General features: G+C 35.6%; 1 protein-coding gene across 2 annotated transcripts in view; it reads right to left on the bottom strand.

Annotated features, from left to right (window-relative positions):
* Positions 9,911 to 16,540, bottom strand: part of LOC109846576 (BTB/POZ domain and ankyrin repeat-containing protein NPR2) — a 9,721-nt gene continuing 3,091 nt past the window's right edge. The window contains exons 2-5 of one of the 2 annotated variants that reach the window (XM_020415824.1): positions 15,530 to 16,280; positions 13,250 to 13,444; positions 12,072 to 12,242; positions 9,911 to 10,189 (exon numbers count right to left, since the gene is read on the bottom strand). In XM_020415824.1, the coding sequence (XP_020271413.1) occupies positions 10,092 to 10,189; positions 12,072 to 12,242; positions 13,250 to 13,444; positions 15,530 to 16,280 (1,215 nt within the window). In that variant the 3' untranslated portion in view covers positions 9,911 to 10,091. Of the gene's footprint in view, positions 10,190 to 11,792; positions 12,243 to 13,249; positions 13,445 to 15,529; positions 16,281 to 16,540 lie in introns of those variants that run through there. The other variant, XM_020415823.1, reaches the window with a different exon arrangement.

The raw sequence follows: 16,540 nt of genomic DNA, 5'->3' as shown, positions 1-16,540 counted from the left end.
CCTTTTTATGAGCTAGGAAAACTATTACAAACTTCCACATAAGAGAAAAGTATCACGTAGTATCCCCCCCTTATTGAATCAGACAGATCACAGATGTAGCCAAGTGCAAGCGTATTGAGTTTATAAAAAATAAAACTTTAATTAAGAATTACTATTAGTTAAAATAAAATAGTATTGTATTTTTACCCCCACCCCTTATTGAAGCAGACAGATCACAGATGTAGCCAAGTGCAGGCTTATTGAGTTTATAAAAAATGAAACTTTAATTAAGAATTGCTATGAGTTAAAATAAAATAATATTGTATCCCCCCGGGAGGGGATGAATGTTTATCTTGGGCTTAGCCAGTTGCCTTTCACTCTTTAAACAACTCATTGTGGGTTTGCAGTAATTAATCCAAAAATAGCTTCTCTCAAGTGTTTCTTGTGTTGAGCTTTCAATACGTGAGGAAATAAATGCGAAGGGCTCGGGAGTCAAATATCAGCTCTTGTAACACATACATGGGCGGAGCCACATGTACCTCACTGTGGGTAGGGTTGTTCATCCGGCCCGGTCTAGCCCGGCCTGAAAAACCGGGTTCAGGCTGGGCAAAACCAAAGCCCGGACCCGGGTCTGAGCGGGCCGGACTCCGGGCCGGCCCGGTTTTTTAAATTTTTAAATTTTTTAAAAATCCCCATAAATCATAAAATATACATAAAAATTATAGAAAATAACATAAATTCTTTTAATAACTTAAAATAACATAAATTACAAGTATAAAAAATTATAAAAATAAAAGACGATAAAAATAACTTCTTTATTAATAATCAGTAAATTTTTTACATGTATAAATTTATTTCGGAATTCTTCGCATCACAATAGATGAGTACATTCCAACTAGGTTGACACCTACTCACCTATATCACTATCATTTGTAACTTTTTTCCAAAATAAATCATTACAAATTTAAAGCTAAGAAATAAAAATTTCAATTTGATGAATATTATCTAATCTTTATATCTATCTGCTAGTCCCAACTCTTCAAATTTATCTTCAATTCCAGCCATCCGATCGATGTCTTGCGTTCGCTTCTCGTACCTCCACCAATCTTGTAAGCACATCACTGCTTGTACAGTATACGGATCTAAGCATGTCCTGTGGTCGTCGATCAAACGTCCTGCTATGCTGAAGGCGGATTCCGAAGCTACCATCAAAACCTGTACTGTTAGTAAGTCACAAACCATGGTGGAAAGTATAGGATATAAAACTGATCCACATACTCTCCACCATTGTAAAATATCTAAAACATTTCCTTGACATTTAACTAAGGAAGCAGATAAATATTCATTTATTTCAGAAACCTCTCATGCTGATCAAATTCTAGATCCACCAGTTAGTTCAGCTACTATTGCATACCTATCAAAACTTACACTTTTTACCTCGGCCTATGCTCGAAGACGCCGAAGATGTAGACTGTTGTGCAGCTACACCATGTCTAGTTGCATACTCATCATATAATGTTTGAAAATAATTTCTAATAGCTAAATGATGAGAAGTAGCAGTAATGGTGGATCCATCATCTAAGTCTATAATCTGTCCACCATATAATGATTGTAACAAACTTCGAAGGCCAATATCATTCAAACATGGATCAATAAGAACCCCCAAACCAAAAATATGAGGAATATGCCTAAAACACTTATTAAATTTTCTCTCCATTTGAAAAATTATAGCTCCAAAAGTATCATTCATACGATATTTGGCAAAAAAAAATTGAATATTTAAAATTTGTAAAGCAGCTAAAGTAATTGTTGGATAATAACATCCAAATAATAACATTGCAGCATCATAAAAGTCTTATAACATCTCATTTAAATTACATATAATTGTTCATTCATCATTTGTTATTCCATAAGTACTACCAGAACTAGAACTAGAAGCATAAAAATTTATAAAATTATTTATAATTTCTTTATATTCTATTTCTACACTTAATATTGCATAGGTGGAATTCCACCTATGGTCAACATCTTTTGGAATTAGTCTCGATTTATAATTTTTTCCTTTACAACATTGTTTCCATCTTTTAATTCTCATTTCAGAAGCATTGTGCATATTACCAACTGTTCTAACATTTTCTATTATGAGTTTAATTTCAGAAAATACACTTTGAATAATTAAATTTAAAATATGATAGATATATCTAACATGAAAAAGTTCACCATGACATGATAAAGACAGAGTTGTTTTGATAAAATCAACAACTATATTGTTATTACTTGCATTATCTAGTGAAAGGAAAAATATTCCTTAATCAATTTTTAGTTCCATAAGTTCTTCAATTATTAAATTTACAATATTAATACCAGTATGTGACTCTTTAATTGCAATAAAAAACAACCCTTTTAAACATTTGCTAATTTTCATCAATCCAGTGTGCTGTGATACATAAATAACCAGTGTGCACTCTAGATGTCCAAATATCATAAGTTAAAGAAAATTTACAGTTTAAACTTTTAAAATAAGAATTTTTTTCCTCCTGATAATATTTTAAAATATCACGTTGACAGGTTTGACGAGAAAATTTTGTAAATGCGGGATAAAAACCATCTCTAAACAAATCTTCAAATTCATCATCTTCTACTAAATCTCTAAACAAATCTTCAAATTCATCATCTTCTACTAATTTAAAAGGAAGGTTTTTAAGAACGATAAATCTGATTACGCATTTCCTGGCTTGGACAGTGTTATAATTCTAACTACCGAGACTACCAGAAGAGGAGGATTGAGAAATTATAGATTGTCAGATATCACTTGAGGATTATGGCTTTTGTTGTGTTTTTCTATATGACGTTTGAGGTGGTTGGTGCTGCTCTTATGATGAGCTTGGAAAGTTTGGCCGCACAACGCACATTTAGCCTTTTGGGTGATGATCCTACTGTGTTCATCCTTGGTGACGTTTATCTTCTCAAAAAATTTCCACACATCGGATCTCGGCCTTTTAGGAGCTCTTGGTGCAGATTCGTCGCCACCAGATTCAGGATTAACACCGGTAGGAGGAGTAGTTGTTGTAGGAGGAGGACTCATATCTTGATTGGTAGGAGATAGGTGTCCAGAAGCCATTTAATAGAAGTATTAGAAAATATAAGAGATTTTAAGAGAGTATAAGATTGTATAAGAGAGTATTAGAGAGAAGTAGATGAGTTTTGGTATGAGAAGAAGAAGAGAAAACCTCCCTCTATTTATAGAGGCAGCATCCTAGGCAAATGACCAAATAACCCCTATATCTAGCCGTTTTTAGGGGCAAAACGATCAAAATCTATTTTTGGTTGTTATGACCGGGCCGACCAAAACAGTCAGTTTTTTGACCGTTTTGGCCTAGCCGGGCCGGGCAGCCCGGCCCGGCCCGGTCAATTCTGCCCAACGGTCACTGGCATTTTCCAGCAACGATCACCTCTGGTGACCGTTGCGGCCGGGTCTGGGCCCGGGTCCAGATTCGGCGTGTTTTCGCGGGTCCGGACCAGGGCCCGAGCCCGAATCTAGCCCGGGTGTCCGGGCAATACTCGGGCCAGGCATCAGGCCGGGCCCAGGCTGCGAGCTTTTTGGACAGCCCTAACTGTGGGCAAAGACGCCCACTCAAATTTCTTTTTACAATACCCTTTATATATATATGTTTACATTCATCATTGAGACCTAGCTCAAAAATTGTCCCCCACCCCACCCCCCAGGTATATTTTAGCATATGACTATTGTAATTGATTTACAATTTAATTTTGTTATAGTCTATTTGTAAGTTTAATAAATTATACTTTTCGTTATCATGACATTATTTAAATAGGGATTCATATTGTTCAATTCAATTGATTTTTAATTAATTGCAATAGACTTTGCTAATGCCCATTTTAGTTAAACCCTGATATCTAATAGTCAAATCTACTCCTATCCAAATTATCTCTAATCAACTCCCCCTCATTTTCTCGTCATCGTGGTTCTTTGGTCTTAAGAAAAAAAGTTGAAAAGGAAAAGGATGATGCAACTAGAAGAGGACCTGAACGTGAAAATAAAGTAAAATATCCTGGATTTTATATTTTCAAAATATTTTGTATAAGATTCCATTAAAAAATTGCATAAGTTCAAAACTTGTGGATGATAATTGGAAAAAATCATATCTTTTAATGTTGGAATGTATTAATAAACTTTTTTAGTGAATTAAAAAATTTATATTTATTGCCCCATTGTCCCAAGGCTCCTGGCTCCACCACTGAATTACATACCCCATGTTTCTCAATGTCTGCAATAAATGACATTAATTGGAATTCAGAACTTTGGATCCCATGTTAGGGCCATGGGATTTAATCAGGAGTTATGTATTACCCACTTATATATACACTCTCTCACATCTAGGGATGGTGACCATCAATCAACCACCGCTACATGATTTTATTGCTTTTTCAGTTCTCTTCACGGATGTGGCCTACTCTAAAGAAAAATGACTTAGGGACCCAAAAAACATAGGGCCTTAATATAAGATATGTGAGGTGTCGGCTCCCTGTCCTATGATGCACTGTTTGAACAATGCATCATGGGATAGGGAGCTGACATATCACTTGTCCCATATAGGGTCCCATGTTTTTGGATCCCTGTAGCACCTTTCCGTAATCTAAATAATTGCGACATCAAGTTTAAGAAAACAATTAGATCATTTAAGTGAGGATAAATTGTTAGGATGTGGTTCGTACAATAGCTCTTTTTGAGAAATAACAAACTCTTATTTGTTACTAATATTTATTTAAGATGAGATAATATAGATGAAAATAGGTATACAATGGTTATGAGATGAAACGACGCAAAAAGCAGTATTTATGCTAATTTCAACCTCGGAACCATCGATGGTCTACAGTGAACCATTAATGGTCAAGGTTCATTGATGGTGATCATGGTGTACAACGAACAATCATAGAAATTTAGAGAATTTGATTTCGAACTATCGATAGTCTATAGGAAACAATCGATGGTCACCACACCCCATCAATAGCGTACAGTGACCAATTGCATATTTTCAGAAACTCAAGATTAAACCATCGATGATCTACAGACACCCATCGATGGTGTTTAGGGAATCACCGATGGCCGTGAGGAACCATCTATGATAAAGATGGTATTTGGTAGGTTTAAAGAGTTAATCACATTTGTTTGTTGATCCCTTTCATCTCCAACTTTCACTATGGTTTGGATATCTCTTTCCTAATTTATGAGAGGTTATATAAGGTTGAAAGAGATGATATTTGACAAGAGCTCTAGGGTTTAAAAAAAGAGAGTTTTTGGAGAGAACTTGAAGAGAGAATTTTTAGGGTTTGTGAGAAGAAGTTTGCATTAGAGGTTTGAAACCCCAGGACCTCAATAAACTCTTTCTCGTCACACTCACATCTTCAAACCATCTTAGCAAGAGGAGTTATCCTTAGACTTAACATCTACATCTTTCTTCATTGAGCTTTGCTTCAATCTTTTCATGAATGGTTTGCTAATCAAAAGGGTTGCAAGATCTTTCTGATTTTATAGTTAAGCTATTTTTAATAATTTATTTCAAACTTATGTTTACGGTGTACTCAGACTAGTGTTAATTGAGGGTCTACTGCGTACTCAAGCCGGTGTTAATTGAGAGTTGGTACTAGCTAGGACTAGATGTTACTCATTTTGGAAAGTTAGGTTACACAACTGGTTTTGAATAGATTTTAAGGTACAGTCATTATAAGCTTATTGAATCGAGTTGTGATTTAGGAGAACTCTTAGCATAGTGAGAAAGCTCATTCATGAGAAGGAATGATGGACGTAGGATTGTTATCCAAACCACTATAGAAATCTTACGTGTCCTTGGTTGGTTTTTAGTTTGGTTGTTCGCCTTTATTTTTCTATATTTCCGCTACAAATTCTGTGTGTTAGCAAAAAACAGTAGCAAACCTATTCAATCACCCTCCTTCCTCCTCCTCTAGGCTCGCATCTCAGATCCAACATAAAATCCACACTACCTTCCAAAAGTTTGACTCATTTTGAGATAAAATAAAAAACTATTAAATTTTTTTACTTAACATTAAAAAGTTGTGTCAGATAGGGATTATCTGATAAATTGGGGGTTATTTGACACAACCTTTTTGTGTATGCAACACTTTTAAAAGTTTTTTGTGTTCTCACAATGGGTTAAACTTTTAGAGTTATTAAAGTTTACCATTCAATAAGGCTTAATAGCACTTAAATACGCTATAGTTTCACTTAGTGCGCACTTGTATACCCTCAATTATTTTTTGCAACACTTATATACCCTAAAAATTTTAAAATTTTCACTTAAATAGCCTCAGTTATTCAATGAAAAGCCCCCCCCCCAAAAAAAAAAAAAAATTCTCATGAGACATTCACAGCTAAGTTTAGAATATTTTAAATCTTAATATTTGTTAAATTTTCTATCAAACCTACTAAAATCCTAATTTAAAATAGAATTGGGGGAAGTTTAGATGTATTCTTAAAAGTAAATTTAACAAGTAATAAGAGACGCTAAGTTCTAAAGTTAGTATTTGAGTGGCACATGAGAATTTTCAAGGGAAACTGCTTGTGTTTGCATGAGTGAATATATTTAGGTGAAAACTTTAGAAAGCGTAGGATATATCAGTGCTGCCAAAAACAAGTGAAGAGGATATATAAGTGCAAAGTAGGGAAAACTATAGGGTAGTTTGTTGGAGTATGCAAGTCGCGGAAGATAAAACTTAAACAATCAGGAAACCCCAAATCTACCAAGTAATCAAGACAAATAACAAATAACAAATAACAAGATTTAACGTGGTTCCACGTGATCAAGATGATCCGTGCACGTCCACGGGGAGAAGAGGGAAGATCTTAATTCTTTTTGAGAAGAGATTACAAGAGGTTAAAACTACACACCCTAACAATGGTGGAATATAGATCTCTCTTTTTTCTTATTTTGTTGTTGTTAAACCCATGGATTGATACAATATATATAGATTGTTTTTTGCTCAATCCTATTAGAACTCTAACTTGAATCCTAATTGGATTTCCCAATTCAATTAATTCTTTCAAACCAATCCTAATTAGGATAGTATAACTAATCCTAATTAGAATCCAAACCCAATCATGCTTTTCAACTGACTTGAGTCATCACGAACTCAACATAGTTAAAGGGAACTAAGCCTTAAAATAATATCTAATAAACCCTCGCTTGTACTGACCCAAAAAAATATTATGTGTTTTTATGATATAATTTAGGATTATTTATATCGCAACACCTTGTAGTATAGTGTGAGTACACAGATGACCATGAGGTATGTGTATACGCATGGATAAACCTGAGATTACTGGCTGAGTGTACATAGGTAGCCCTAATTTTGGTTTGGGGGTGGGGGTGAGGGTGGGGGTGTTTACCCATGTAATTTTGGTAGTAATCTCAAATTATTCGAGTAGCTACTTAAACAGTAGAGTCACCAGTACAGTTATACTAAAGCACATCCTACCAGGATGTAAATAATCCTAGAATTTATAATATACAATAGATACACTCTTCTATAGATGGGAATGAAGAAGATAGAATGACAAGAAGAATTCGTAGGGTTGTCATCAAGCTGGAGTTCCAGGAAACCGCGAAGAAGAATAATGGCGATGTTGCAGGTGACAACTTTTAGGGAGACAATCGGCTCCCCCCTATTTAGAAGGCAAAGTCTCGGTCTTCCTCTTCTCTTTTTTTTTTTGGGTCTCGTGGGGTTGTTTTTGATGATTTTTTTCTTCCTCAAACTCTATGTTTTGGTTTTTTCTTTCCTTTGATAGTTTGTTTGTGATATAGTAGTTCAACTAGTTGTGAGGGCAGAATCATTGGCTTGTTGTTCTGATAGGTGACGACAAGGTTCGCTCCCTATCGCTTAACTAGTCCTGTCTTTTCTCCTCACAAAGTTGCTCTTTTTTGTAAATTATACGAATTGGTAAGATTGTATATATTATGAACAGGGAATTTCTCCATGTTTTCTTTCAGTTCAAAAAAATAATATACGATAGACAGTGATCATTGAATAATAAACAGAGTTGGGGGGGGTGAGAGGTCAGTGTACTGTGTACATCCAGGTCTATGGATGGGGATGGCGACATCATTTTCTGCCTTTAACTTCCCTGTTGAATGCAAGGTTGGACGGGATCACGTGTGGTTGTTGCACCTCGCACCGCATGATCCCCACTCCCCTGGACCCACCCATGAAGGCGCTACCCTACCAAAAGTAGGATCAGCTGGTAGGTATTGTTGATGATTTATTAGGAAAAGAAATACCATAGAAGACACTATATAGAAAATCATAGATGATGGGGATTGGTACAACAATATGATTGTATATTTTGAAGTTGGTGGTTGATTTGGCACAACAATATGATCGCATGGATATAACGTTGGTCATTATGCTAGTACAATACTTTGATTATATTAATTTTCATTGCGCTGATTTTTAGATTGATTGTACTAATTTAAAAATTAAAATTAATGGAAACCATTCCTCCCAACATGACTTTTATAAAGAGCGTCTGGTGAGCTCTTTTTTCCTCCCTGTAATAAGCCCTCTATACTTTTTGATGTAGGACGCTTAATTACTCTGAGTTGGAGTCTATTTAGATTAGGAAATAAATTCAATTTTAGATTCAAATTAGATTAGGAAACAAAATCAATTTTGATTCATGATTTGTTTCCTCTATTATAAGAAGTCTTTTTAGGATAGAATTTGACACTTTTTTTTATTCTAGTCTTACTAGGAGTCTTATTTGATACTTTCTATTTTTATAATTCTAGTCTTACTAGGAGTCTTATTTATTTTTCTATTTAAGAAGAGTCGTGTAACCCAAAAGAAGAATAACTTTTCATCAATAAAATTTCTCTTTTCAATATTTTCTTTGTGGATTTGAAGATCGTTCTTTGTGGATTCAGAGAACACCCTTGGTGGATTCCGATGTTATCACTTCCGCGTTAGGTCATTTTTTCCTTTAAAAAAGGATAATTTTTAAGAGAGAGAGAAGTAAAAACATCATTTTGCATGTCATTTTCTTTGTTGACACGTACAATCCATGTTTTGAAAAAAGAGAATGAGCGTTTGGAAGAATAGATGGAACTGGAAGCTAGCCTCTAATTCTGGCCAAAGGCCTCTCCTTCATGCGAACGTAACGAAAAAATATTAACATCCTGCACCGTTTGCTAGTTCTTTGGCTTTGAAGTTGCAGGGTATCATCATATGCACATTTAGAAAATAAAAATAAAAAAAAATGGTCCCAAACAACTTTTATGTTGGTCATCAAACTATAGACAAAGACATAAAGGCGGGATCTTATAACCTTCGTCACCTTTCCACGATAAAGGCGGGATCTTATAACCTTCGTCACCTTTCCACGAATTGAATAGCTTCAAAGCTATGTAAAGCCACCACTAAGCTCAAACATGAACAACGAGAATCTACTTTTCTTTGAAAAAGTACACATATATTGACCACATTATACTTCACTTTGTGAACGTGCCGCTTACACACAAAAGAGAATAAAAATTAGTCTACGAAGAACAGAAACTTCTCTCCACTGGGAACTCAAAGAAAGTACATTTTGTGATGTCACATATTCCAAATTCTGTCAGTCTCAGGAGAATGGATAACCCAATCACAGGGAACCTTAAAAGTATATTCTAACAATCGGTACGTGATATTAAATGTGATATTAAATGTACACTCAAAAGAATATCCAACTCTTAAATCTGTATACGAATCATAATGTTTAATGATCTAGTGTTAGATATCCTTTGGGTGCACATTTAATGATATTGAGTACAGAAGATTGATATAGCATATCTAGCAATATGTAATGTTAAATTGAGCAACTGCCACCTATTCAAGAATTAACACCTGCAAACGATAATATTGGAAGCAACAGTAAAGCGTAAGAACCCATTTTGTCATCCCCCAATGTCCATAATCTTCCCAGTGTATCTCAAATCCATATAAACAAAACATGTCAAAATTACAGCCTATATAGTCCTATACCCCTCTCCTATCATCTTGACATCTATTGTACATAACATTACACAAACAACTTCACATTATTTTCTTGTAGATTTGTGTTGCTTGCCTTCGCCCTTCTGTGACGAAGATGAGGACGAGGATGAAGCCAAACCAGAGCGTCCACTTACGGCCTTATCTTTTCTGAAAGCCTTAAGAACGTCGTCTTTGAGCTCGCAGAAGCGCATCCTTTTGTGATGGGGATTGGTACAACAATATGATTGTATATTTTGAAGTTGGTGGTTGATTTGGCACAACAATATGATCGCATGGATATAACGTTGGTCATTATGCTAGTACAATACTTTGATTATATTAATTTTCATTGCGCTGATTTTTAGATTGATTGTACTAATTTAAAAATTAAAATTAATGGAAACCATTCCTCCCAACATGACTTTTATAAAGAGCGTCTGGTGAGCTCTTTTTTCCTCCCTGTAATAAGCCCTCTATACTTTTTGATGTAGGACGCTTAATTACTCTGAGTTGGAGTCTATTTAGATTAGGAAATAAATTCAATTTTAGATTCAAATTAGATTAGGAAACAAAATCAATTTTGATTCATGATTTGTTTCCTCTATTATAAGAAGTCTTTTTAGGATAGAATTTGACACTTTTTTTTATTCTAGTCTTACTAGGAGTCTTATTTGATACTTTCTATTTTTATAATTCTAGTCTTACTAGGAGTCTTATTTATTTTTCTATTTAAGAAGAGTCGTGTAACCCAAAAGAAGAATAACTTTTCATCAATAAAATTTCTCTTTTCAATATTTTCTTTGTGGATTTGAAGATCGTTCTTTGTGGATTCAGAGAACACCCTTGGTGGATTCCGATGTTATCACTTCCGCGTTAGGTCATTTTTTCCTTTAAAAAAGGATAATTTTTAAGAGAGAGAGAAGTAAAAACATCATTTTGCATGTCATTTTCTTTGTTGACACGTACAATCCATGTTTTGAAAAAAGAGAATGAGCGTTTGGAAGAATAGATGGAACTGGAAGCTAGCCTCTAATTCTGGCCAAAGGCCTCTCCTTCATGCGAACGTAACGAAAAAATATTAACATCCTGCACCGTTTGCTAGTTCTTTGGCTTTGAAGTTGCAGGGTATCATCATATGCACATTTAGAAAATAAAAATAAAAAAAAATGGTCCCAAACAACTTTTATGTTGGTCATCAAACTATAGACAAAGACATAAAGGCGGGATCTTATAACCTTCGTCACCTTTCCACGAATTGAATAGCTTCAAAGCTATGTAAAGCCACCACTAAGCTCAAACATGAACAACGAGAATCTACTTTTCTTTGAAAAAGTACACATATATTGACCACATTATACTTCACTTTGTGAACGTGCCGCTTACACACAAAAGAGAATAAAAATTAGTCTACGAAGAACAGAAACTTCTCTCCACTGGGAACTCAAAGAAAGTACATTTTGTGATGTCACATATTCCAAATTCTGTCAGTCTCAGGAGAATGGATAACCCAATCACAGGGAACCTTAAAAGTATATTCTAACAATCGGTACGTGATATTAAATGTGATATTAAATGTACACTCAAAAGAATATCCAACTCTTAAATCTGTATACGAATCATAATGTTTAATGATCTAGTGTTAGATATCCTTTGGGTGCACATTTAATGATATTGAGTACAGAAGATTGATATAGCATATCTAGCAATATGTAATGTTAAATTGAGCAACTGCCACCTATTCAAGAATTAACACCTGCAAACGATAATATTGGAAGCAACAGTAAAGCGTAAGAACCCATTTTGTCATCCCCCAATGTCCATAATCTTCCCAGTGTATCTCAAATCCATATAAACAAAACATGTCAAAATTACAGCCTATATAGTCCTATACCCCTCTCCTATCATCTTGACATCTATTGTACATAACATTACACAAACAACTTCACATTATTTTCTTGTAGATTTGTGTTGCTTGCCTTCGCCCTTCTGTGACGAAGATGAGGACGAGGATGAAGCCAAACCAGAGCGTCCACTTACGGCCTTATCTTTTCTGAAAGCCTTAAGAACGTCGTCTTTGAGCTCGCAGAAGCGCATCCTTTTGATCCTTTGCTCATCCGGAGTGCCCTTTTGGAGGAAGAACAAGTCAGGATGGTCGTCCTCCAAGAATTTGTCGAGCACTTTGGAGCAATGTGGGAAATAACGATGGCCCAGCCCCACTGTCATATATCATGTTTTCAATATTTGATCAGGAATCAGGTTTTAATATGTTGCATACTGGATTTAATTTTTAATGGGTTAATTGCAGATATACCCCCATACAATAAGGATGTAAATTATATCCCCAAAATTATTTCATTAGCACTTACACACCCCTTGAACTCCAAGCAGTAGATACACCCCTATAAAATGAGAATGCAACTAGTATCCCTAAATTATTTTATTAGCAGTTGCACTCCCATGAACCCCAGGCAGCAACATGTGTCCCTGTTTGGCTGAAATGTAACAACAATTACTCTTTGCCCTCAGTTTGATAAATTGCGCCCGAAATTGAGGGCAAAAAACTAGTGTCTTCTATGCTAAGATGTGTAACGCTAATAAAATAGTTTAGGGGCAGGGTGTGAATCAGCAATTATCCCTTTTTAATTTGTTTTTTAAATTTTATCTGCAATTAACACTTTCAAATAAATAAAGTTGTTTCTTACTGACCTCAGATCAATACAATGCAAAGCACTATTAGTATATGTTATCTAAAACTGTTCTATAGGATAGGCTTAGTTACTGAAGCATGAACACAAACTAAGGATGTAGAGGACATAAATCTATAGTTTCTTTAAAAAAAATCATAAAAGCTAGGAACCAGGTCATGGAAGAATAGGCATCATTAATGAAATGCAGTATATGAATATCAGAAGATAAATTATAAAAGCAAGTTAAAAATAAAGAAAAATCTAGTAATGCTCAATAGAAACTAGCTTATAAATAGGCACTTCGAAATGAGTTAATACTGGTAGCAATACCATTGAAAAGCTGATTCATGGAGTGATGGTTCATAGCTCCTAGAGCAGGCCATTGTGTTTTACTAGCTACAAGCAACTTTTCTAAAATATAAAAAGTTCTAAAAGTTTTAAAACTTGTGCACCGCAAAAGGAGCATTCAGAAATTTGTGCAGGTTATTCTAGCCATAAAGGCCAAGAGTCTACTAAGAATTATTAATAAATATTACCTGTCTTCATGAGAGCATCAACCCTTGACCGTAACCTTTTATTTTGCACTGAAGGTGTTTCGTTGAGATCAACCTCCCTCAGGTTACCAGAACTCCTTGAAGCTGCAAGACCTGCAAATTCGGATGTCGCCTCTGCTTGTGCAATTTTCATGGCTAGCTTTGCTTCAGCCGGGAAGAAAATTCTCGCAAATGCAACTGAAATTGTTACAGGTATTGATGTTAGAATCCATTTGTACAATGAGAGCAAAAAGGGGGAGAGGGAAATAAGAACTACAAAAGAAATCATGATTATCTGCAAATGAGCACAGAATTAAAGGTTTAAACATTCAACAAGTGAAAAATACCTCACAAATGTTTTGCAACTATAAATGGTTATGATATATGTTTAAGTGTTTTTGAGATATTGATCCATCAAATCTTATGTTTTGAAATAGGTCCATCAAATCTCAATATTATGAGACAAGCCCCCCAAAACTCATGAAAGTTTCACCAAATCAGTCGTTCCAGTCTTAAGTCTGTTAGAAAATAACTGGAGTTGGGTTAAAATCCATTTGTCTCTAACCTACTTGAGTTGACCGTTAGTTACAAAGGGAAATTTGGATTTAGTTATTTTAAAAACCCATTACTAGCCTCTTCTCCTTCAATGGAGTCTTGGCCACCATTCTCTGGCGCACATCGGCTACTCAGTCCGAGCTCTTGCTCCAGCGAAGTGCTTCCAGAGATTAATTCATGAAAACAACATTTGCGAGCCACTTTTTAACAGGCCGGTCATCATCACATTACGCCAGCGACTTTAAACAACAATTCAGGAAGGGGAAAAAACCCACTTTGTTTACAGTGCACTGAATACTACGACTGTGATCATCAAGTTCATCGCCAAAGAGCTCGCCAACCTGTACAGGCTTCATTTTGCAACTAACTTCACCAAGCGCACAAGCACTTTGTCTGCAATGACTTACTTCGCCATACCTATGCTAAATAACTCAACTTTTAGCTAGATTGTTGAGTCCTTCTTCATTGCTCAAAGTTTTTAATATTGTTTATTGAGCAGGCAAAGGCCAACAGCTTAGAGAATGAAAAGGGATGCTGGAACGGTTCCCCTGGGAAAATGATATTGGGATGATTCACTTAAGAAGACAAAAACATTCCACTACGTGTATGCTAGCGGGGTTTGAGTCTTCAAGAGCTAGAGATTTTCAATGGGTTTGGAGAGAGTTTTTGGCTAGATGTATGCTGGATTTGAGAGGAAGGAGATGGGTATAACCGCAAAGTGAAGAATCTAACAGTCATTACCTTTTAAAGAATTAAACTCACAGATATAGACTACAGGGACCGATTTGGTGTATATATGAGCTTTTGGGAACTTATATCATAATTAAGATTTGGGGGACCTATTTCAAAATACATAAGCTTTGGGGGACGAATATCTCAAGAACCCAAGATTAGATAGGTGCACACGAAATAGCAATGATCACCTTGAAGTCCTGTTACATTGTAGAAGAGAGGAGATGGACAACAAAAAAGGAGGTCAAATACGTGAGGATTGAAAGATTAGAAGATGAAATATGATTTCTTTTTTCCCCTCACATAAGAACTTTAAATATTTTTCCTGTATTGAATCCTCATAGTCCAAACATAACGCTCGCATGAGAGCATAGCCTCCAAAAGCCATAAATTGCATAATGCATAAAGAATTAAAGATCCACGGATTTATAGGCATCATGAGTCCTAAGCTTGTAATCACAGTAAGGCATTAAGGACTAACAAGCACACCAACTACCAACAATATTAAAAAACCATCTCAGATGAAGTTCCTTGCTTTGTCACCTTTTCTCAACCAATTAATTCTTTTTATTAGAACTGAAAGATAGCTCTAATCTATTGTGCTAAGCTGTCCGCAATACTTTTGGACCTAAAATAGTCAACAGAGGGGAACTTTCATTACAATTAAAAGGTAAGCAAAGTAAAAAACCAGAAAAACATTAAATCAAAAGGCCAGAATGAAGAAACAAAAGATTTTGCACTACTTTTTTTTCTCAAAAGAGAATAGAATAAAAGAAACCCAATGGTTTCTCACTTGTCAGCAATGATGATTAGAATGTAATTGACAACTGAAGATGATAATTAAAGTATAATTGGCAGCAAAAATGATAACCAAAGTAATAATTGGTGGCAATGTTACTTCGTTGGATGCTTGTAAAGAACAAAACCCGGTCAGGCTTGTAATATGTAGCGAACATAGACATTTAGAATGACTTGAAAGCTGAAAAGGAAACAAACCTCTGTTTTCAAGGTATATAAGGTTTGCATGCACATCATCCGCTAAAAACGGTGAAGCTGTAAACTCATTCCCAGATAATGGATTCCTCCTGATCTCTCTCTCAAGTAGATCAATGCATATTCGATCTTTATTTGACTCTTGACCCTGCATGGTCTTTGTGTTATAGTCTTTAGCCCTAGTAAGTCTCCTACAAATGCTGACAGCACTTTGGCTATCACTTGTCAATTCTGATGCAGATGCACCTTTGTCAAGAAGGGAAACTATAACAGCTGGCTCTCTTCTCATCGCAGCAACATGGAGAGGGGTATATCCTCTGTTATTCCTAAGATTTACATTGGCAAGTCCTAGCTCCAATATTTCTGCAACTACTTTGGAATCACAGTAAGCAGCCGCATAGTGAAGAGCAGTGGCATCATCCAAAGTGACATGAGATTCAGTTAGCAGCAACTTCACAAGCTCAACGTCATCTGAATCGAGAGCCCTGTGAATTCTTTTAATTCCTTTTTCTAGGACAGGGTCCATATCCGGAACAATGGAATCATCAGCCTGGGACTTTTTCCGTATTGCTTTGATTTCTTGAACAGCTTCATGAGGGAGCTCCTTCTCAAGAGATATATTATCAAAATTGGACCTTGCTACTCTTTGGATACAGCGACTGAGCAACTGATTGAGCTGAGAGTGGAAGGCGACCAGAAGGATAGGGATAACATCTTCCACAAGAGCCTTGTCAACAAAGTTGCTAAGGCGACGCTAAAAAACCAAGTAAGTTCAAAATTAGTAAGCCATAGAATTTCTGGGAGAAAAATAAATAAGCGAAGGCACATGGAGATCAGAACCACTTGAGAAAAAAAATTACTTGACGCAGATGACTTAAATACTTGCATAATTTCACCTTTAAGTATAAAGAAAGATAGATTTCACAAAACCGCCCTTAACTTTGGGCATTTCACAGATAAACCCCCTAAAGTTTCAAAATGTCACAAAACCCCCTAAAGTTTCTTGGAAAACCT

This window comes from Asparagus officinalis, chromosome 7, assembly GCF_001876935.1.
Source record: "Asparagus officinalis chromosome 7, Aspof.V1, whole genome shotgun sequence".
NCBI lineage: Eukaryota > Viridiplantae > Streptophyta > Magnoliopsida > Asparagales > Asparagaceae > Asparagus > Asparagus officinalis.
Note: the sequence above shows the minus strand (reverse complement) of the source record. Positions and strands in the feature narration are given on the sequence as shown.